Here is a 24,760-nt window from a genome sequence, read left to right as displayed (position 1 = left end):
TTTGAAGGACCTTTGTCACGTCAATCTCTATCTCCAAGTCAAATCTATTTGTATAAACAAACCCTAACAGATGGGCAGGTCGCATATGCGGCGCTGGGCTGCACGGCTGGATGGCATATTCCAACAGTTTAAATGGTTTCTTAGTTCATGCACGACTCACGAGGTATCATTTCCTAGTTGATTATGATTATCCAGATTATAATCACTTGTGCTTGTGCTTCTTTCCAAATCCTAGCTTATGCTTCTTTCCAAGCTAATCAAGAATCTTGTCGTTTGGCAGTATTTGGTGTTTTTTTTTTCCCGAAAGGAGGGTAAGAGAGTTGCTGAAATATATTAAAGCAGAGGAGAAAATAAAAAACAAAGAGTGCAATAAACACTTACACTGCAGCATGTCAACGGGAGCTAAAATGGTATTACTCTAAAATTCAAACTTTGATGTTTTATAGAGAGAAGCTAACGCTAAAGCCGTATAAAAAGACATTGGCTAACTAAATCAGAAGTAATTAAGAAATTGTATACCAAGACGAAAAAATAGAGAGTGGAGTTTTATATAATCTTTAGATATAACCTCGTGCAGCCATCCAAATCGCCCACATTTTATCTGGAGTCTTCATATTTCAAGGCTCAATTATGAAGGAAAGTTGGTAATATGGGTTTTAGTTCTGCACTCGCATAGATGCTCAGGGAGTTCATCAACCGAAGCATGAAAACACCAAGCACCCATAAGTGAAGTTTCCAAATAGGAAAGTTGTGTGGAGTTCATTTCCTAAAAAAAAGAGGGCTCTTTGTCTTTCACGACCGAGCAGGCGTGTATAGGATAGGATTTTACATAATAGGATCTTTTGGGGCACAATGTATTATTGAATAAATAGTGATCTATAATGTAAGACTAGCAAAGTCGCCTTATACATCTAGAAACCTAGCCCACCGTTACAAGGGAAAATTTAGTATTTATATCACTTTAGGGGGCATATAATGAGAAAATATCCATACTTGTGAAAATGGTACCAATTTACTAAAAGCAAGTGTAGTTGTTTTTTTAATAAGGATGACCATAGGAATAATATATTATATATTTCATATATATATATATATATATATATATATATATATATTAAAACGCTCAACGCGTTAAATATTATTCCACGTGCCAGCGCCTAGAGTAGCTCGACCATGCCGGAGCGACCCAATACATCCACGGGCGGATAAAACCGGAAGTTTCGGTCCTGTAACCGGAATACACTTACACTGACGGATAAAACTAGAAGTTTTGATAAACGACTGCCTGTGGAAAAAACCGGAAGATCGATCCCGCAAATGGAAAAGTTATTCAGACTCAGTCCAACACATGAGAAATAGTTGCAGTACAAAAAATCAATCAAATTGCAGAGGTTTTTATTCCGGAAAACAAACATATTCCTGACTAAAAATATAAATTCAACGCTTTCAATGGTTTTCTTTTACAAATTTCAAAGTTTACACATTCTGTTCCCGAAGGAAAAAATATCTTTCCAATTTACAATGATTTTCCAGTATGTTAGTAATACATTTCCGGTAATAACATGTTTTATATAATTGTTCTCCGAATGATGAAACTGAAGGGTTGTTGAGGCTGGCATTGGTTTGGAGCGTACTAGTGCCTTTCCGGGCCCTGCAAGCCCAACTTCCCTTTTTGTCCGATGGAATTAAGTTTTTTTTCGCATCATCGAACAACTTTTTAATTGTCGATAATAATGACAACATATTCCAGTTTACAGGAAAAAAATTCATACTATGATTTTCCTGGTAACTGATCCACCAAAAAAATCCTGGTTGTTATGGCGCACATCCGTGATTTACGCCCACGATTCATATCTGTGGAACGAAATCACTTGTAACAAACACGCATACTGGCTGCAACAGATCAAATCTTGTTGAGAGACGACATTCATCTCATTCTGGGGAACTGACTACACCAGAATGTCGAGGTACAGAATTAGCAATGTCTCCTGTTTTGAGCGTCCCTTAGACCGCTCCATCGATTTCTTCGTCAACGCGCCCTGCTTTACATTGAATCATAAAGAGACAATTTGTTAGGTGCCATCATAAAAATTAGAAAATACTATCGGGTGTGAGGATGATATATGAGTTCTATATCATCCTCACACCGATGGTATTTTTTAATATAGATACTTTTTCAATAGTATCCTCTATTTTACCAATCAAAAATGATACCAACGTTGTCGATGCTTCCGAACTCTACGTAGGTTCCACACCGAGAAGAAAATACGCCACCATCAACTCTCACTACATATGAGATGAGGACCCCTGAAGATGACCTGGCATTCACTCACGGAAGAGATGCGTTTTGTTTTACTTATCGGCACAATACATTTTTAGGTGTTATTTAACAAGTGCAAAGTTTTGAGGAACCTGCTTGAACATGTTTAAATTGTTGTTACCTAGTGTTCTTAATTATTAATTTCCATGGTCTCGAGGTGGACAATTCTATCATGCCGAAAAATCGGTATGGCCTTCAAAGACGAGGAGGTTGTGTACGAGTTCTACAAAGAGTGTGCTCATCAGATAGGGTTCGAAGTTTGTTGGGACAGAAAAAAAATAGCAAGGGGATATGCTACTGCCTTGAAAGGATAGGAAAGTTCTACAAGCCGGCCTAGGTGCAAGTGTGCGACAAGATATCCAATAAGTCAAACTGTAAAGCGTACATGAAGCTCAAGGATGTCAACGATGAAGACGGAGAGATTCTTCAATAGGTTATAATAGAGAACTTGAGGCTGTATCATAACCATCCTCTAGCGAAGACACCAACATTTACAAGTCATATGGAGTGTCACAAGAAAATGGATCCAGTAGAGATGAAATTTGTGGACGAGACGCAAAGGAGTAAGTACTGGCTAATTGTATGAGGAACATGCTATACGAGACGCATGGAGGAGAGCGAAACATACCCATGAAGGCAAGGGACATTGAGGATAGGTGAAATTTCATCACCTAATGAATATATTATGTATTTGCAACACCTCCAAAAGAATTTATATACATTTTCCGGTTAATATGTTATACATTTCCGATCATGGGGATAATATTTTACGTCATCAATTCAACACATTTTTTGATATTTTTCTGGTTAAAAGGAATGTTATACGTTAACTTCTAACTGGTTTTCTTGATAAAAAAAAAACCTAATGTTTTCCAATTTATAGTTGTCATGTATGCATGTTGATAATTATTACATGGCTTGGGAATAGGAAATCCATGAACCTACGTGCGGAAAATGCCGATGACATCAATAAGCTTATTGAATTCTTCAATGAGTGTTGATCCCATAACCCACAATTCTATTGGAATGTCAAGCTAGACGATAATCGGGTAGTTCAACACATTTTCTAGAGACATGCAAGCATGCAGGTGGGCATATAGATTTTGGGGATCCAGTCACCTTAGACACTACATACAAGAAAAATATATACGACATGTCGCTCGCTATATTCGTAGGCTCCAACCATCATCAACAAAATGTTATATTTGGTTGTTCACTTATGGGGGATGAATAAGTTTTTACATTCAAGTGGTTGTTCCATACATTTAAGAGGTGCATGGGGGGTGAAAAACATCTGAGGTGCATGTTAACAGGTTAGGAAACATCGAGTAATATAGGATATTATCATGTGTTTGTTACCATTGATAAGTTATGATGGAAACTTTTTTTCTTATTCAGACTAGGACTTGGCTATGAGGATGGCAACAGGTCGTGTGTTCCCAATCACAGTCCATAGGTTGTGTAGGTGGCACGTTGTAAATAATGTATAACCAACATTGAAAGAACTGTGCGAACAACACAAAGACTTTCAAGTTTGAGAACGCTTGGGCTGAGATGATGGAAGAGTACAATTTTCATGGCAACCCCTCACTGGAAAGTATGTATGTGGTAACGTGAAAGATGGGTAAGAGCATACTCCAAGAAGGAATATTGCGGTAGAATGACCTCAATGCAAAGGATTGAGAGCACAAACATGATGGTGAAGAACATCTTTGTGGATGAGTAAACTGCGTTGCATAGATTCACGAAGCAAATGCTGAGGATCCAACACAGGAGAAGGGCTGCAGAGGGAAAAGAAACATATAGTGGAATGATAATATTTGTGTTACATCTTACTACATTTAACAATTTTTTACGGTTTCATTTACGTAGATGTCCTGTTATGATGTTAGATATTTTTAAGATGCGCAATAGATTATTCTTCTTATTACAATGGTCAGATTTTATGGTTTACATCTATTATATATTATGGTTAAGTTTCCTAAATATCATTTTAAATAATTTACATATGCAAAAGAGATGGATTTTCTTGTTAGCTTCTAACATATTTTTCGGATATGATATTCATTCTAGTTTTAGTATATTTTGCTGTTCAGTTTTAAATTTTTTGTAATTCTTTTTTCCTGGTTGACAAAGTGCGAAATTTTTCTAATACTTTTTAATAAAACGAATAAACCTATACTATAAATGACAAATTAGGGTCTCAGATTGACATGAATCGACATTGAAATTGAATTGCAATGCCAATTTAAAACCTTAAAATGCTATATCTATAATATTTAATGGCACAACCAAAACATTATTGAGATTTCAAAAAGGGGAAGCTTCAAACCCTAATTCTACACTGGAGTGTGTTACAGGGGATTGATTAAACAATGTACACCAACGCCGTTGAATCGCAGAGGGTTGGCAATCCTAACAAGAGGCTGAGTGCCCCGAGGGGGTCTTGCGGTGAATGAGCAGATGTGAGAAGGGGGTCGAACGTGGTAGGTAACACCTTGAGTCACTGATTTAGGAAGAATGCGGAGGAGATCACCGTGGATCACCGAGGGCTAGAACACCACGAGAAAAACTAATTATTGGAAAGCAATAGAAACCACAACAGAGATTCCGCGATGAAAGAACATCCCTCCCCCTGGACCCATGGAGCATTATGAAGTGATATTCCCGAAAATTTCAAATCAACATAACATTACAATAGTTTTCTAATTACATTAAACAGTTGTTACGTTAAAAAATGTATGGCTCGTGTTTCGCAAATGAATCAGAAACGAACACACAACTAAATGGAAAAAAAATCATATTTTTTGGAAAAAATATAAATTTGATCAAAAGTAAATATCATTTTTCGATAAAGAGCAGAAGACACTCCAATAAATAATGGATATTTCAAGACAAAAACAATACTACTTTCTGGTATAAATTCCAAATTTTCTTGCAATTTTGCGGTGTCTATTTGAAATGTTCCGATTACCTTTTGTGGATTTTTCAGTTAGTCTACACTAATTTTCTGTGTGAGGTTGTGGTTTGATTGTTACGTGTCATAATATGATTGGCTAGCTTGCCGATTTGGCACAACTTTCCACACTTACAAATTTTCGATGAAGATTTAAAATCTTTATGGTACTTAATGGTAACAGTTTCCATTGACTTTTTGACATTTTTTTATATTAATTGGAAGGTTTCTAGTTAGTCAGAAAGTATTTTCTATGTGTCTGGATATAATTGGACCGCTCACAAATATGGTGGGTCGGTCGACGTTGCTGCCCTGATGGCTAGATGGGCGGGTGCATCCATTGACGAGTGGGTTGGAAGGGCATCGCTTGGCCGCGCATTGAATAACTTATTTAAGGCACTGCACGCCTAAAAGGATATGTGTGTATGTATTTATCTATAGCCGGCTGTAGAATAGTCAATTCTGTAGCCTGACCTAAAGCGAGCGCACCTGACCAATCGATCTCATCCTGCCCAGCCCAACCACCTAACAGACTCGCTATCTTCCTGATCCCTTCATCCCAGCTCGGCTCGGTTCTTGTTCATCCCGGCTCGGCTTGGCTCTCTCAGTCGCCCTCATCCGTAGTGATGGAACCAGCTGAACGTCCCCCAAATTGAGCCTCCGTTCCTAGAAACCTCGATTCGTACAGAACCACCCCCAGTCGCACCGCTGAGGCCACAACATCAATTCATCGTGGCAGTGGACCTTCCATCCCTCCGATTTTCCGTCGACGCCTTCCCCATTCCGAGTCGTGCTGCCTCCATCTGCCGTTCCATCCCGGCAGCAGCCGGATTCAAGCACCCAAGGCGTCTAGTGACCGTCGATTTTGGCGCTAGGGTGCCCGGCCAACTGTCATCTCAGATTCGATCCGAAACCTCTCTAGGTGAGTAGGCGCGCATAGGCGCATCCCCCACAACAACCTCAATTTCATCATTGTTCTTGTTAGATTTCTTGTTCAGGGAGGTTAGGTTAACACTATTGTTTAGGAAGGTTAGGTTTCTTGATCCACTGTTCATCGTTGTTCTTGTTAGATTTTGCATAGAATGGATTACTCCACGCCAAGATGATTTTGGAGCTCTGAGCCTACCATTGTATTTTTTTTCCTTTTTTATGTCACCTGGTTACATTAATTTCGTTGTTTTTTTATTAATTAGTTGCATGTCAACTGTGTTCATGGCTCAATTGGTTTGTGAATGCGGGGAATCCTATTTTTTGAACAATATCATAACTTAGATTAGGCTTATAGTAAATCCCTACTTTGATGTTATTTAGTTCTAGTAAATTTGATTTGTCGTAAATTCAAAATTGAGCTTTTGGAAAGAGCATTGTTCTATTGCGGTAATTTGCCCTCCAAATTATAGGTGCTGCATAGTACTGGTTCATTGCTCAGGCATGCAATGTGTGTGCAACTCACTTGATTGTCGTCAAGGAGCTTAGCACAATACTATTGTTTATATCATGTTTTTCTTGTAGGGGATGAATCCTCCCTGGCAGCTCCATGGGAGGGTCAAAGTTTTCGAGACACCAATAATTCTGGTCAGTCCTCTCATTTCAACGAAGTTCATATTCATCCATTTTTGCAGTTTTAATTTTCATTCATCTCAGTATAGTTACATCACTTTACCATTGCAGGGTATGGCCGCACTGTTCAAGGCTGAGATTTTGTTCTACATGCTTTACCACCCCGTGAACGAGATAAAGAAGCTTCCTCGTGGTCTGGAGACAATTAGGCCCAGATCTTGATCCCATTTATGCTTCAAATCCCACAATAATGTTCATGGCACAACTTTATTTAAAATTTCCATCTGATTGTAATGCAACTTCCTAGTTACTTTATTGTGTGTCGTGTACATCCGCGTGCTTTGTGTACACACTTTATTTTGGCCACAATCCCTTCTAATTTTAAATGTCAATTATCATGCCTCTTTGTGGTATATTTTCCCTTGCACATTTCTATTATTTTTATTGCTACCATTTTAACAGTTGTTGGCCATTTTACATCACTACACATTCATTCTGCGTTGCAGTTAGGGCAAATTTTTTACCATCATAGCTGGTAATCAGCCATAATTTAGTCCTGCATCTCATAGCAGTGTAAAGTATTTCTAATTTAAAATTATCATAACTAATGCAGTCTATTGTAGTAATTGATTCAACATCTAACAGTTAAAATATGTTACTGAGAGAAGTAATTGAACGGAGTGCATGTAATTGAATTACTAGTTATTGTCGTAATTGTCTGACCATAAATGTAGTAAACACTACATGACATTCTCATAAATATATTCCCTCCAGTTTCACTCTTCATCCAAACCGCTACAACATTTATATTATCAATGATATATCATTTTATTGTCAATCAACATGTCAATAATATATTAATACCCGAAAATCTTTCCTTCTCTTAGCCCCAAAAGATCTCATCTTGATTACTGAGCCCTAAAGATCTTAGACTTTGTGGAGCTTCAAAGGTACATAATGAACTTCATTACCTATCGATTTTCAAAGTCCCCACAACAAGAACAAATCCACTTATACAACCAAACAATTTTCCAAAGGAGCATGTCAGTCACAACAACTAGCCAAAATCCGATGCCCTGAAATATATGAACCTGACATTGAGCTGCCCTTTCCTTCAAATTTCCCCTCTTTTTCCTGATAAAAACTTGCATTGCACCATTGAGCTTGTAGATATCAATGCTCACAGCCGATTACCACTTCAATATTCCACGAGTGCAGATGAATTGTGATACACCCAATGCCAGGCCAAACATTTGAACACATATGCATGTGCAGGCCTTTTCCAGTTTTCCTATACATGAAACATGCATACCACTCATAACACTCCACATGCTACAAATCTACAAGGCAGCTGGGTGCGGCAGCAAGAACAAGGGTAGACACATCTCACACCTAACCAAAAGTTACTGCTGAACATATAAAGAAAGTAACAATTAAAAGGGCATGGGCAGCATAATCACTTTGTGCGTACTGAAAGTTGGAACCAGCAATGGTCCTGGCAAAGCAGCAGCAGCCCATGTTAGGCAGAGACAAACAGGGCAACCCATGTTCCTGAATCGATGCACTCACTAAGTAGCATCACTATGGCAGCTTTTACAGTACCATGGGAACCAAACCAGCACAGGATCAAATTTCAGCAATTCTGGCATTAATCATGACAACAAATACCCCAAAGAGTGGTAGTACAATGCGACCAATAACATAATTGTTAAGCAATCAGGCATCTGCTCAAGATCTTTCAACCAATCAAATTTTCCACGTATTAACGCTTAACAGTTCTGCATCACTGGGGCTATCATGTAAGTCCAGAGAAGTACCCCATACATGAACTTGAAAGTTATAACCAGTCTCAGAAATCATAAACTGAAATAACAATCAAACTGAGTTTCAGATCTTAGATGGATGTACAAAGAGAAATGATAATGTGGCTCACACAAGTACAGTTACAATAGATGATCCTAGGTTGTTTGATAACTTCCAATTTTCTCTCCTTTTTTTTGGGGGGGGGGGGGGGGGGTTCACCACTGGCAACAAACTTGGAATGGAAAGGAGCTGGAGCAATGCATGCTGATGCAGCAGCAACAGCCACCGGACATGTTACATATGAAGAGTTCAGTAGTTGCGTAGTAGTGAGCCACAAAATAAACCCAACAACACTGCCTGCTCGAAGGCTAACAGTCTCAAACATAGTAGCTTACACGAAAAAGGACTTTAAGAAAGCAATAGATACAGAGAAGAAAGGCGAAGAAGCTCCAGGACTTAGAAGCACTTCCGGTGAACAATTGCTGGACCCGACTCATCATACTCACCCTTTGAGATCCACATCTGTTGCATAAATATCAGATCAAATTGTTAGTATGAAGTGGAAGTAAACATACTGAAACTACTGTAAGATTGCAATTTTTGTCATGTGCAACTGGAAAGTGAAAAGTGTTAGTTTCACCTGTTGGAAGGTGCTAAGGGACGCAAGGATGGACCCTCCTATCCAAACACTGTATTTCCTCTCAGGTGGTGCCACCACCTTAATTTTCATGCTGCTCGGCGCAAGGGCAGTGATCTCCTTGCTCATACGATCAGCAATACCAGGGAACATGGTTGAGCCACCACTGAGCACAATGTTACCATACAAATCCTTCCTGATATCTACATCACACTTCATGATTGAGTTGTAGGTTGTCTCATGGATTCCAGGAGCTTCCATACCAATGAAGGAAGGCTGGAAGAGGACCTCAGGGCATCTGAATCTCTCAGCCCCGATGGTGATCACCTGCCCATCAGGCAGCTCATAGCTCTTCTCCACAGATGAGCTGCTCTTGGCATTCTCCAGCTCCTGCTCGTAGTCAAGAGCCACATATGCAAGCTTTTCCTTGATGTCCCTCACAATTTCCCGTTCGGCAGTGGTGGTGAAGGAGTAACCTCTCTCAGTGAGGATCTTCATCAGGCTGTCAGTCAGGTCGCGTCCAGCAAGGTCAAGACGGAGGATGGCGTGAGGAAGGGCGTATCCCTCATAGATTGGCACGGTGTGGCTGACACCATCACCAGAGTCCAATACAATACCTGAAAGAAGAACAACAATCCATAGCTAAGATGGAAAAAGTGAACTCTTAATGAAATTCGACCACCATGTGAACAGATTATTACCAGTTGTACGTCCACTGGCATACAGGGACAGCACAGCCTGGATGGCGACATACATGGCAGGAACATTGAAGGTCTCAAACATGATTTGGGTCATCTTCTCCCTGTTAGCCTTGGGGTTGAGTGGCGCCTCAGTCAGCAGCACAGGGTGCTCCTCAGGTGCAACACGGAGTTCATTGTAGAATGTGTGGTGCCAGATCTTCTCCATATCATCCCAATTGCTAACAATGCCGTGCTCGATCGGGTACTTCAAGGTGAGGATACCCCTCTTGGACTGTGCCTCATCACCAACATATGCATCCTTCTGCCCCATGCCAACCATCACACCAGTGTGACGGGGACGCCCAACAATACTTGGGAAAACAGCTCTTGGAGCATCATCCCCAGCAAAACCAGCCTGCCAACATATTTCAGGGATGTGTGTGATTAAATCACAAGAACAAGGTTGCTGGTTATGAGTAATATGAATGAGCGCTACGAACCTTGACCATTCCAGTTCCATTATCACATACAAGGGGCTGGATGTCCTCGCCGTCAGCCATTTCCTACAGATTCTAGTGCAAAATAGAATGAAAAGACAACGGTTAAAACATTACAAAATAGTAATTATATCGAGAAAAAAAAAGGAGTATATGGAACCACCCAAAAGCTCGGTGCTAACTAGTTAATTCCCTTTCTAGAAGAGAAGATTTCATCATAGAAACAGAATAAACAAGCCACGTATCCATTAATAGCCATAGAATCTAGAACATTTGGTTTATTTTAAACCAATCTAGAACATTTGTGACAGTACGATTCTGCTTGATCAACTGAAGCAGGACGGCATCTCCAATTTAGATGTTTTAGAGCAGTTATTATTCGATAACCATCTAGGATGCATGATCAAGTAACAAAACCCCATTCTTCAAGAATCAACTAATGTCTTCTGTATATCTTTCTGAAGCAACATAACCGATTGTTCAACTTCTTTCTATCTCTGCTCATGAGCCATATGAGATATGATGACACATAAATCAGACTAAACTTAATCATGGTTTCTTTTTTCAAGTAAATTTATAGAGTGGACAATGAATGAATAAATCTATGGTTCTTGACCGCTTGGTGCACGCTGGAACCCAGCATAAGCGAAAATGCAAGGAACTCAACAGTTCATCGGAACCACAACTTTGGGAAATCGAGCATGGAATCGGAATTCTACAGGCCCGAATCCTTGGATCTATGGACGGCGGCGCTTAGGAGACTAAAGGACCAAATCCAGCACCCCAAGTCGCAGTGCAGAAACGAAACGAAACGAACGACGCAGGTATTTTCTTATATCCTTTTCCTTCATCTCTTACCAGGAGATCCAGGGGAGCCTGCTGCCGCCGCCGCCGCCGCCTGCCGCGAGTCCTTCCTCCCACGGAGACGAGGGGGAGGCAGTGAAGAAGTGGCTGTGGTGCCGGAGTGCGGAGAGCCAGGGGTTCGGGTTCGCCTTGCACCTGGTTTTATAGTTTTGAGCCAATCGATTATTTTTGCAAGAAGTGCTTGTTTATTTGTTATTTTGATTCGCAGTCATTGACCCAGATAATTTTATGTTTCATTAATATAAATGTCATCATAATTAAATAATCAATCTTTTCGATACAAATCATCAATTTATTCCATTTTATTAACATAAATGGTATTATAATCAAAAGATTAATATTTTAAGTAGTAAATCATCAATTTTCTCAGTTTTATAAGCACATCAGGTGAGGGAGAAAAAAAAGAAAGAAATTCTCACAAGTTCAGACTGATGGCAAAATGGCAATGAAGCCTCTATTATCTTTAACGATAATGCTCCTAAACTGACGTCCGATGAACTAAAAGAATCGGACGTCTATTTCAGCCACTCATTTGGCGTTCCATCCATCATAGCCTACCACCCGTTCTGCGGCTTCTGCCTCCCTCTGTTGCGTTCCCCTATGAGTGAAAAACAAATGCAATAGCTTAGGACTCATCTGCTCGATCCGCTTGTCACTCCTCTCTTGAGCTTCTTTTCTTGTTCGCTCCCATCATGCCTCTCGCTCAGGTCTGCATCCAACCCCTTCCCGACGGAGGAGCTTGATCCCGTGAGGAGGAGCTCGGGTACCGACAGTAGGGCGTCGACTCGGAACATGAGGAGCTTCGATCTTAACGATAGGGAGGCGATTTGGGTGGCAGAGAGCTCGATCCCGACGGTAGGGTGTCGATTTGGGCGGCTAGGAGCTCGATCCCGATGGCGGGGTATTGATTTGGTCGATGAGGACCTGGATCCTAATAACTAGCATCGGTTTGGATGAAGTGGAGCTCGACCTAGCGACATGATTTGATGAGCCGCTGCTGGGGAGAAGCCTCATGCCGAATCTGATGAGTTCGGGATCCACAATTTGACGATATGTCCATGTTGCAACAGGTACATTGAATTATTTCAGCAGTGCCTTTCAAATGTTGAAATGCTAATTTTGGTGTGTTTCTGCTGGTTTTTCATGTTACAACAAGTCATGCTTTTTGAGTTTTTGTTGCAATAGTTCACTGCACTTGTTGCAACTATGATTCACATTTGTTATATATTTTATCTTTATAATACCTATGTTGCAATGGATAAATCAATCTGTTGTAGCAGTTATTTTCAGTTGTTGCATTAGTATTTTTCAATTTGTTGCAGAACCAATTTGTCTAGTATGTTGCATAAAATATAATTTGATGTTGCGGTGGGAATTCCTCTAAAATCAGATAGCATTGGACTATTTTGATGCATATATTTTTTATGTTGCGAACGTTATTCTCCGATGTTCCAGACGTTGTGTTTCGATGTTGCAACGGAACGTCGGAAGGGTCCGATGGAGAGTTTTCCATCGGACGTCCGAGCGCAAGCAGCGCTGTTAATTATCTATAAAAGGCATGAAATTATAAGCTACTCTGAATATAAAAAAAAATTTGTTTCAACTAGACTTTTTCAACAACCCATGATAACAAATACACAACAATTATCTAGCTTAGTCATGATGTGATGCGTGGACATTACAAACTCGATTGTATGATCAAGCATTTCATACTTCCTTAAATGATTACCATTCCTTATCATGGGTGGAGGGGTTTGCTTGCTCCTCCCATGCTAGGTGAACTCGACATGAATTACCATATCACCATACCATTTCTCTCAAATGATTTATATGTTATAATTTGGCACCTTTTGTGAGAAATCTTGCGATATCGGTTCTAGTTAAACCGATTCACGTACCAAATACATAGACAAGGGCCTATCAATAAATGTACATCAACAACCTTTTTTTTTCTTTTCACAAATGTGCAACAACAACTGATAACCCACAAATGGAGGGTCAGTTCATGCCTTCAACTAAATTCAACCAAAGGTTTGTTTGTTTCGATTTCGGATAGTGGTTTTCAGTTTTTACAATTCGAAGCTAAAACAAATAGGCAGTTTTTTGACATAGTTTTTTTAATTCGCTTATTGGATTGTAGGAATTCAAAAATCTGGTTTCCCTCAGGCCTCAGCTTTTCACAGATTGTGAAAATCTATTTTACTGAATTGCCTATTAAATTTTTTAAATCCACAATCTAAAGATTTTTCATAATCCACCTTTTTACAATCCACAATCTACAAGCTACTTTTCAGAATCTCCAGTTGAAACAAATAGATCCTAAAACAACCAGTGGTCCATGATGAAAATATAGAAATATATAAAAGGAGAAAAAGAAAGTGGGCGTCATGTATGATGCATAAGTTGTCGTGGGACATGGGCAGACCCAGCATAGATCGGACCAGCTCAAATTCTTAGTTTTTAGTGGACTTCAGTGAACTTATATCTTTTTAATGAAATTGTAAAGGAGTAGTCACTGGTCCGGTCTGCAATTTTGACCTAGGTCCGCCCCTATCCCGGAATCAATCACAGCCAAGAATAAAAAAAAAATGGACGCAAGGGGTAATACGGGAAAAGCCAAGGGCTTGAATGAGCTGGTGAAGCATGGACAAAACGGGCCTTGCGATGAACCGCGTGGAGGAAACTGAGCCGTCCGATCGATCGGGATGGTGGGCCCCGTCAATGGCTGCCCGCTGCCGTGGTGCGCCCATCAGCCCAACCCGTTCCTCGCTGGATCCTATTTGTGCATGGGCCTTCTAACTGGTGGATCTCACCAAGTCCTTTTCTCTCTTTTTTAATTTAAAATATCCAGCTTTCTTTTAACGATTCAAGCATTAGAGCTATCTATTTATATTAAAAAAAACAAGAGTAAAGTCGGACGCAATATAATGGACAACAGGACCATAAAAATACAAACAAAAAAAAAGGAAGATTATAGGTCTATTTAGCATAGCTCTTAGAGTAGCTTTTCAAATGGAATCTAGGGAGTTTGCTAAACAACTGTTTTTAGTTTTTAGTTTTTTAAGTGAAATCTGTAAGAGTGATTCTTTAAAATAAACTCGATGTTATGAGTTAAAAAAATAACTTTCCTTTATTCATTTACCGCACGTAATTACTTTCTCTATAAAATTTATCTAAAAAATCACTTTCAAAAAAATTAGATCAATAAAAACTCTACCAAACCAATCCTATTTCTCTGGCGAGCAAATCGGCTGACTCATGCTAAGGTCCCAGTTCTAGCCTCCACTTTTATCTTGCCATAGGCAGTTGCGTAAATATCTTTTTACAGGCATTGCACTCTTTCCGCATCCTCGTACGTCTAGCGAGAAAAAAAAACCTCAGCTTTCAATACAACAACAACAATTTCAGTGCGAATTTGATTGAAAGCTGCAATTATAACTTTTTTTGCGAGGAGCCGCGATCATAACTTGGATAAACATTTTAGCACATTATCTATATGACTTATATTGGAGACCCGTGTAATTGGTCTAAATAACTTATATTTGCAGTTAGAGGAAGTATTAATTGTTGAATAAAAAACACTTTTAGATTTAATTTAATATATAGATAAATTATGAACATGAATATGAACATGAACCCATCCTAAATATGTATATATCAGGGCTAAAGAGCAAAATACTAAGCATGACAGGCATGAGGAGATAAGGATGCATTTAGTTGGAGTGCAATGTTGAATGAGTTATGACAATATTTGTTTTTAGGGATAAAGTCATCCAAGTTATCTATTTGGTTGTGTAGATATAATGAGCTAATTTTATGTTTGGTTAGAGGGATGAGGACGAATGTAATGAGAATAATTAACTAAATTATATCTCTTAATATCAAATAATAATAGTTTGTTATACACAAATCACTACACACTAACACTTATAATGTTAATTTTGCCATACTAATTACTAATTAATAACAAAACATGTTAATTATCAGTAATTATACTCTAATTGATACAATCATACAGTAATCAACACAAAATAACACTTATCGACCATAATCACACAATATTAAATACTAATTAGTAATACAACATGCTAATTATCACTAATCATTTACTCCATCTAGCATTTATGAGAAATATTCCTCAAAGTGGATGACCATATCTCATCTACTATTCAACCAAACACCGCAAAAAAGATGGATCGTCATATCTCATCCATACCCATCCTACCAATCAAATACACCCTAAGAGATATAATCACAATGAACGTATTGATCGGCAACAAGAGATGTAAAGACCCCTTGATGATGGCGCAACATATGATGATAAAAAAGACGTAGAGGAAGCATATCATGAATAGTTGAGCTGATTGCTTTCAAAACTTTTATCCGTCTTCTCCCGATGTAGGATCTTCATGAGACAAAACTCCTAACTCACGTGTATCTTTTATAGTGGTAGCCGGTAGGTATATAGAGAAAACTACGTGGTTAAGACATACTACGACCAAACTCTTAACCGATGCAATCTCCGTATCTCATAATCATGTTAACCATTTTTTCAAATAGCCCTTTGCCCCCGGCCCGACGAGACGAGCGATTACGCACATATATTCTTCTAGTTATCCCATCCAATGAGCTAATAGGAGTAGAGGACATAACTCATTTAAGTTGATCTCCCTCTACCTTGAGACTAAATAATTGCATCCTCTCCTTACATGATATCTTTTAGATTTATTAAAAAATATTTTCAAACATAACGAGCCAAGCCCGTATATTCTAATATTAACATCCTTTGAGAATTCGTCGTCTGCACCTAACAAAACGGTACTACCATTAAATGGCTCTAGCCAGAACAGATGAGCCCATACTCTAAAGATAATCAGTTATAAAGCACAATCTGTTGGCCAAGTCATGGCATACGGGATGATACGATTACGGTGCAGTTTGTGCGCTAATCAAGTGGTCACCAGGGCACCAGCGAAGAACAGCTGCTGCCCGCGCTGTCACTGCCAGACTGCATGCCTGCATGATCAGTTGATCACTGGCCTGATGCGATATTGGGCTCCTTTTCCAGTAGCGTGTGTACCCGTGTGGCCTCCAAAAGGTGGATGCTGTTCTTTCCTCGTTCGATCGCCTGCTTTATTAATTTCTCTCCTAATCGTGTCAATCATGTCAGCATGTTGGCAACCTGAAAAAGGCTTATTGCGATGGAATCAGTGATGCGAGCAGAGGACATATGTGCAAGAAATAACAAACTGTTACAGATTCCGCAAGCTCTTCGAAGAAAATGTGTGAAAGTCAAAACGAAAGTTCTCGGAAATTTGGCCACTGCAAGAAGAGCATGGTCCGTATTCATCAAAATTTCAAGAGCAAGCACAACCTATGGACCATGTTCTTGACTACTCTCTGACAATTGTCTGCCAAATCTGAAGAGGTTGTACATTTAATTTGTTTTAGTGTCTGGTTAGTAATCGGGGCAAAAATGACTTAGGCGGGGAGCGTTCTCCCCATGTACAATGTGTTTTCCTTTTTCTTGCTTTTGTTCTGGGTCCTTGCACCTCGTTTTTTCTTGTACCAATCGATAAATAAGCATCTCTTATATAAAAAACCATTTTTGAGAAAAAGCATTTAATTTATTTTAAAATCTCTACTATAAAAAAACATAAGCCAGCTTCGCATCGCCTCTTCCCCTAGCTACTCTCCACCCATCTATCCACCTTTATCATCTATTTTTATCATCTTGTCTTTCCTCCGGTTACTGGTTATGGATATATAATCCGTTTTACTAATAAAAATATATAAAGAAAATTAGGATGAAAAATAACGGATAATCTTCTACTTTTTTTCCATATCTCATTTGAAACTAAACTACGACATCGCTACTGATATATTCGTTTAGTGACGCTTTCACGACGCATCTACATCTTCATACCTTAAATTTGTAGTTAATATTACCGTATCTAATATTTATATTTTTATTACAATATGCAGGTACTTAGCTAGTCACAATATTATCCTCCAGCAAGATTGGACTGTCCCCAAGCCGCACACAGGCCTGCGGGTCTACGAAAACGGGCTTTTATTTATAATTTTCCCAAAATTAACAAAAATATATTATTATTTTAAAAATTTACAAATCTATACGTCTGTCGCTCTTAAAAGTATTCTGAGAAAACGAGGCCCGTGACTGGACGCAGCCCAGACTAATGAACGGATCACGTCTAATTGGCTGGAGCTTACTTTTTTTCTTTTCTTGGGTTGGCCTGAGCTTACTTGCTAAGAGAGGAAACGGTGGGCCGAAACAGAGTCGAACATCCAGCCCAAATCCAAACGCCATAGTAGCCAGTATCCCCATCCCTCGGCCGTCGTCAACCTCGTCTACTCTATTCCACCATCCGCTTCCCCCGAATTTGCCACCGCCAAACCCTAATCCAATCCCCTCGGACCAGATCCCCTCTTCTCCTATCGGAGCAAGATCAGTTCGCCCAGATCTCGACATCAGTCATCATGTGAGCACTTATTCTTTTCCTCTGCGCCTTCTTGATTCTTCTCGATCTGTTCTTCAGTAGCTTCGGAATCTTCTTTCCCTGCTTCTCGAGACCCATGTGCGCGTGTCCGCTGAGTAGCTGTTTCTTCCGATTGGAGCGGGATCGAGCTAGCTGAGGCTGTAGCTGCAGCTCCAGATACTGTGCCAAGAAATCCAGAGAGCTGGGGGTGTGCGTCCTGACTGGTTGCGCTTAAGTCGCTAGAGGGCAAGAATGGGCTTTTGCCTGGTGAGTTAGAGTTGATTGATGGGTAGATAGATTCCCAATTTTAAGCTTTACCTTGCTTGTGGGCTGTGGCAGCTTGATTATCCCCTAGTCGCTTTGGCATTCTAAGTCGGGCTTATGCTTCAGGACATGGAAGTTGATTGTCCGGCCAATGTAGGTTAGTGGTCAAGGTGACTTGACTAGAAGTAGGCTCTACAGTAGTGCATTGCAATGCATACCCCATATCTGCATGCAAAATCATGTAAGAAGGCGGTCTTGATTGTTTGGAGAACTATGACACATTAGCTTAATATTCACCTTATGCTTGGGGGATCTTGGCTCCTTTTTCTATTAAGCAGTAGCACACTAAATTCTTCCTGGGTGTTTACTCTTTGGAGGTTGCTTGATCTTTTACAACACCGCAAAAGGGATAGATGATTTTCTGAGGACAGGTGTGGTAAAATAATATTATGTATGTGTTTTCCTGGCTTCCTGACTCCGAAATGCCACCATATCCCATGTCCGCCCCTTTATGAGTATTATCTTGTTGTTAAGTTGAAAATTGAGATTTGTTTGGCTTGTTGGTTCATTTTTAAGCTATAGGAGATTACCGTTGTCATCCTTTTTGCTGAAAATACTACTCTGTCGATATCCTGGGTTTTACAATGTTAATCAGCTAACATAGAATGTTACCACATTGCAAAGGCCAAAGTGCTATTCATACCACAAGGGCCCATTTATTGGGCTCTTACTAGAATGTTATGAATCACTCCTTTTTTTTCTGTCTCAACTTCTATGGTTCACTAACGTTGTTCTATCTCAGGGAGGATGAGGAACTTGTTGATCAAAAGAAGTATCTTGAGGAACGATGCAAGCCACAGTGTGTAAAATCACTTTATGAGTATGAGGTATGCACTCTCTTTCTTCTATGGAAGCTCAAAATTTAGCACATCTTTAATTTATCGTTTAACATATTCTTCAGTTGGTACAAGGTTTCCTTTATGAACGTTGTTGTTTCTTTTATGAAGTTCAAATTAGCTCATTGAGGTTAGTGGGCTTTCTTTTGTTGGTGGTATGCCCTAGAGGCGATCACATGTGCGGATTGGATCTGCGAATGGGATTTAATGTAATTAAATGTCCATTAGGGTTTAAAGTCATAATAGGCTTTAATATCATTAAATGTCCATTAGCGTACTCTATATAAGAGGAGGCAGGAGCCGTGGGCGCATAAGTTGATTAGATCCTACCTTCAAAACCCTGGCCGCCTCCTCTTCCCGTACTCCCTACGAAACCCTAGTCGGGCGCGCGGTGCTAGCACACCGGCGTACGGCGATTCCATCCATATACGTGTGGATACCGTAAAGGCGCTGCTACTATTGCGGTGCTAATATTCTTGGCGTGAAGATTGTGGCATTGTATGTGCTCTGTGGTTGACAAGGTGATCGACTACTTCCTCTTCGTGATTGGGGACGTGGTCGCGGCTTCCTTGTTGTGGTCGCTGCTTCCTCTTCGTGGTCGAGGATCACACGACGACCACTCAGAGCTGGTCACGGAGGTGGTCGAGGAGCAAGGCAGCTGCTCGGAGGTGATCGAGGAGCGACTGCTTGACACACACGACGTTGGATCGGTCTACTTCAACCCTTCTTTCGCTGCACTGCGCGTCTAGTAGTAACGATTCATGATCCCCTACTCGTATGGTTTTCTGGTTGAACGTCTTAGAGAAAATTTTGTTTTGTGCTAGCGTAGCTTACCCGTTCCTCAACATCTTTGACACGCATAACACTATGAGTTGCTGACCTGATTGATGAGGCCATACGAGTCACATTTTTTGTGCCGCTTGGGCAACCTATGTTGCACTCTTCATCCAGGTGAACATACGAGTTTAGCCAATTTGAAGGTTCCCCGACGTATTTGCAAAATTGCCTTGGCCTATATAAGACTTATTCTTGGCGGCAAATACCAGTAGCTAATACTGTGCTCCAAGTGGTATTTGGTCTGGTATTTGTGTATTGAACTTATATTAATATGTTTAGTTGTCCCGTTCGGACAACACATCTTCCATTCTGACACAATTGTAGGCTCAGTCTTTTACTTGCAATCTTGACTCATGTGAACTGTCCTGTTTCTGATTTTAACTTCTGACCAGCTGTTCAACTCTTTTTATGAAAATGCAATATCAACCCATAGTTTGTTAGAACCATAGAACAACCTTTGTGGTCCTGTGGGTAACCGACCTGATATGGTGGCTGTTTGGTACTGTTGGATTGGTTCAAGAAAATGGTGCTAGTCCCACTCGTCACCAACAAGGTTTGTCCCTGTGGCAGGAGACTGATCATGCCAGTCCTTTATTAAAATTATCTATACTTTGCTTGATGACAACTGATACATGGCTATCTCTTTTCCAAGATGGCTTGACTACCAAGAAATATCTCTAAGCTACGGAAACTAATATATCTGTTCCCTAATAAACTAATCTAACTTAAGGGCTAAGTAACTAAACTATCTGATAGATATGGAAAGGGCTGGCGTGTTGCTACAGCAACCACGAGCTACAGCAGGCACGTATGCTACAGTACATAGCGGGGACCTACAGTAGCCACTCGTGCTAGCGTTCCTATTTGTGCCATCTGCCATGGTCCATAACAATTCCCTGTGGATTGATCTGAATTATATAGACTTAACGAATGCCCCCTCCTGAGCTGTAAGGTTGAGAATCACAATAATCTTCATTGCAATTCCTCGGTCATTGTGCTCTAGTCTCTAAACCTGTAATAATCTACTGTAAATTGGACTTGATTTTTAGCTATAACACCATATCACTTTAGGATCATCATACTATTTCAACAATTTTACAATGCATGCATGACACCCGGTTACTTGCTCAACCTTCTTCTGGCTGCCTGATGTACAGAAATGTGTCAAGAGAGTCGAGAATGATGATACCGGGCACAAACACTGCACCGGTCAATACTTTGACTATTGGTCATGCGTGGATAAATGTGTAAGTACTTGCTTTTAGTTTACTTATTAATGTTTCGTAAAGAAAAAGTTGTAGAAAAGCATTGCGAAGCTAGAAAAATAACCGATTTGCTGTGAAACATGCATCTGCAGGTAGCACCAAAGCTCTTTAAGAAGCTCAAATGATGGCGTTATGCTACTTTCTTGTGTCTGTGCTTTGATTCCATGAACTTGTAATAAAGGCAACAATATTCCTTTGCAAGCATGTGGGTTTCTTCGGACTGAGCATTTGGCACATGGATAAGTTGATATGTGGTAAACCTGGTGATCGTGTTTATATTCAAACCATTCTGGTTGTTGAAATGGTATCGAGCACAATAGCAGAAGTAGCTATTCTGCCAACTAAAAGGCTCCGGTGTTAGGTCATCTCCAGTAGCGATCTTAAATTTTCATCCTCTAAAATACTATTACAGTATCTTCTATCACTATTACAGTATCTGTTATTTTTTTCATCTCCAGTAGCTATCCTATTTTTTACTTTTTATTCCTCTTTTTCTCTCTCCGAACCCGTGTCAGCTTTTGTGAACAGTACTGCTACAGTAACAAACTTTGTTTTCTTCCCTGGTCCACTGGCAGTCTCTGTGAGCAGTGTTGCTACAGTGCGCTGCAGTGTTACGGGTGCTACAGTAGCTCCGCAAATTTGCAGGATCAATTTCTCTCTCCCAGTGCTGTAGCACTGGGTACCGATTCTGTGGGAGTTACTACAGTCGTGAACAGTACGCCACAAATCACTGTAGCATCTGAATCTGCAAAAATACCTCCTCTGCTGGAGATGGCCTTACTCTAATACTCTTACCCTTTCCTCTTTTGTTTCGGTGAGAAATATACTATTACTTAGCTGGGAGGATTGCAATCATTGCAAAGTGGCCGCAGAATAAAGGGTAAAGTCTAATTTAGCCCCCTCAACTTTTGCCTTGGTTTAATTTTCACCTTCAACTAAAATATTGTTTAATTTATATCCTTTAACTATTAAAACTGAAGCATCTAACCCCTCATAGGTCGTTTGTTAGAAGCGAATTGATTTTTTTTCACCGTTAAAAAGTGGTTTTATTTATTTACCACTCTCAATATCGCCTTAGCTTATTTGCCACTCATATTAAGTACTATTTTGATTACATTGTCATTATCCCATTTTAAGCTGTTTCCTTTTAGTTTTGGAAAAAAAATGCAAACTCCCACCCCCAAAAGTAACTTAGATTTTGACTTTTTCCTCCAAAAGTTGTTTTGTTGCAAACAACCTCAAAAGTTTGATTTTGTTACAAAAAACTTCCAAAAATTCAAATAAAAATAAAAAAATATAATTTTTTTTTTAAAAATAGAGGTAATTCTAAAACCTTATGTGAAATTTATTTTCAAAAATAATATCTTTTGCATCATATTTCATGGAAAGGAAGTTTGAAAAAAAAAGAAAAATGTGCAACTCATTTATTAACTCATGTTATTTTAACTTTGTCATGTCTATCATTATTTTTTCTACACAAATAATTATTGAAGTAAACTACATAAATAATTGTTTAAGTAAACTAATAAAAATGGTTTTACTAATTTTGGGAGTGTTATGAATTAGTTATGAATTAATCTATCTGCAATACATTTACTCAATCCTGCATGTTACAATAACTATTTTAAAATTTCATGTATTTTTAGAAGATATTGGATCATGTAATAAAACTAAAAAAATTGATTTCATGATTTTTGGATTAGTAAATAATTAACTATGCATTTAACTTGAATTAATAAATGAGTTGCACGTTTTTTTAAATGTACTCTCCATGAAATATGATGCAAAGGATATTATTTTTTTAAAAAAATTTCATAAAAGGTCTTAGAATTGTCTATAGTTTTTTTAAATTTTTTTTGTGATTTTTTATTTTTTTTGAATTTTTAAGGGTGTTTTTCAACCAAACCTTTAGTTTTTTTTTCAACAAAACAACTTTTGGGGGGAAAATCAAAATTCAAATGATTTTTGGAGGGGTTTTTGCATTTTTCCCTTTTGTTTTCCCTTCTCAGGCCAACTAAAAGGACCCAATTACCCTTGGCCCATCCCAGCTGAACCACTAGATCGACTCCTAGCCATAGTTGAGTCCCTCATCCTCCCCATCGCTCACCTCTTGCCCATCTCATCGCCCCTCCTCTCCTCTTGTCGTCTACCCCTTCTTGCTACCCCCTCCCTGCCGTCTGCACCTCTTCTTTCGCCGAATTGGTGATGAACCGCTAGGAACAAGCACAACCACAAGATCGGCGCAACCGGGTATGCTGAGAAAAGGGTGAAATGGCAGGCAGAGGACGAGAAGTTAGTGAAAGAAAGTCACAAGAATCCTTGTTAGCAATTCCTGGGGCGATCGCGGTTATATTTGCGTGCAATGGGTGAGCTGTCCGAAAGCGGGGAAATCACATTCAAAAGCAGCGAAAACTAGGTAGTCACAGAAAAAGTAAAAGAAAAGACAGCTGAAGCTAGCCAAGGTCAGCGACGCTAGGAAACCCGGAGCACCCAGGTCGAGTGCGAGGTGTATCAAATTCCCAGGGCTGGAAATACGTCTTTCCTGAAGACATCGGGATGCACAAGAAGATGAAGATGTTTGCAGTGGACGTGGATGCAATTAGATATCACCCGAAAAGTTTACGCAAGCATCTTGGGGCAGCTTACATCACAGGGAATACAAATTTACATGCAACAAAAAGTTAGCTCTAGAGCTGCAAGGAAGAGTAGCTACGTCTCTAAGGAGGTCGAGCAACAAGTAGCTGCTGCTGTGATTGAGCTGGATACGATTGACCTGCTAGAAGGGCTCACGCCCTGCAGCCTTACAATCAGGCATGACAGGTATCACATCGAGGTTGCAAGGGGTCAGGTGCTTCCAAGCGTCTATATCTTACATATGGTTTCGATACGTGCAGGTTATGCTGTGGTTATGATGGATATGGTACATAACAATGACACCGATCACATATTGGAGCTCCCTCCAATGATGAAGTCACAACTCTGGGTGAAGTTCTTCATCAAAGATCCAGTGGAAGAAGGGTGACATTGTGGTCTCCAGTGCATCCTAATCTGGACGAACTCCAAATGCACCGCCGCTGCGCCCCTCACTTCCAGAGAAGGCAGTGATTCACTGCCTTCTCCTCCTCCAGAGAAGCCAGCTTCACTGCATTCTCCTCCGCATATGGTAGTCTCACTTCTAGACTCAATTTTGTCTCCCCCAGAGAGCCCAAAGAAGAAGAAAAAGGAGGCCAAGAAGAAAGGCTCTAAGAAGCACCTGCTGCAGAGGTTGAAGGTCATTGTACCGGCGAAGAAGTATATGGACATTGGAGCAGCGTGGACTAGTGCCAACACGAAATTCAAATATGGGAAGCCTATGATGACAGTAGATGGCCTAGCAAGGATGGGAAAAGCATGTGTCGACCTGCATAATTACTACATGCAGGCTTCTAGAGACAACAATATCACATTCATAGTCGTACAGTACAAACGATGACACTTCTTAAGTAATGAAGACGACTACTTTATTGTGGGTTTCAATGACTTATATGACCTCTTCAACATTGATGGTCTGGACGTATCGTTATTATGGATCTTTACATTGTAAGTGCCTTGAAACTGTATATTCATTTATTAATACCACTCAATCTTGAATCTAACTATGTTCTTATCTGTAGACACTTGATGAAAGAAACAAAGAATAAC

At 39.8% G+C, this 24,760-nt stretch overlaps 2 protein-coding genes across 2 annotated transcripts; one reads left to right on the top strand and one right to left on the bottom strand.

Annotated features, from left to right (window-relative positions):
* Positions 1-8,683: 8,683 nt before the first annotated feature.
* On the bottom strand, positions 8,684-11,462 carry LOC133886144 (actin-7-like). Its single transcript, XM_062325882.1, has 5 exons — positions 11,312-11,462; positions 10,457-10,528; positions 9,978-10,371; positions 9,280-9,893; positions 8,684-9,161 (listed from the first exon to the last, which is right to left on the bottom strand). Exons 2-5 carry the CDS (start codon positions 10,514-10,516, stop codon positions 9,096-9,098), a joined length of 1,134 nt encoding a protein of 377 aa, XP_062181866.1. The 5' UTR covers positions 10,517-10,528; positions 11,312-11,462; the 3' UTR covers positions 8,684-9,095.
* Positions 11,463-17,618: 6,156 nt separating this feature from the next.
* Positions 17,619-21,381, top strand: LOC133886147 (cytochrome b-c1 complex subunit 6-1, mitochondrial-like). Its single transcript, XM_062325885.1, has 4 exons — positions 17,619-17,820; positions 18,884-18,968; positions 20,972-21,061; positions 21,172-21,381. Coding segments are annotated over exons 1-4 (210 nt in total). The 5' UTR covers positions 17,619-17,818; the 3' UTR covers positions 21,205-21,381.
* The last annotated feature ends 3,379 nt before the right edge of the window (positions 21,382-24,760 follow it).

Source organism: Phragmites australis, chromosome 12 (genome assembly GCF_958298935.1).
Source record: "Phragmites australis chromosome 12, lpPhrAust1.1, whole genome shotgun sequence".
Taxonomy (NCBI): domain Eukaryota; kingdom Viridiplantae; phylum Streptophyta; class Magnoliopsida; order Poales; family Poaceae; genus Phragmites; species Phragmites australis.
This window is presented reverse-complemented; position numbering and strand designations above follow the sequence as displayed.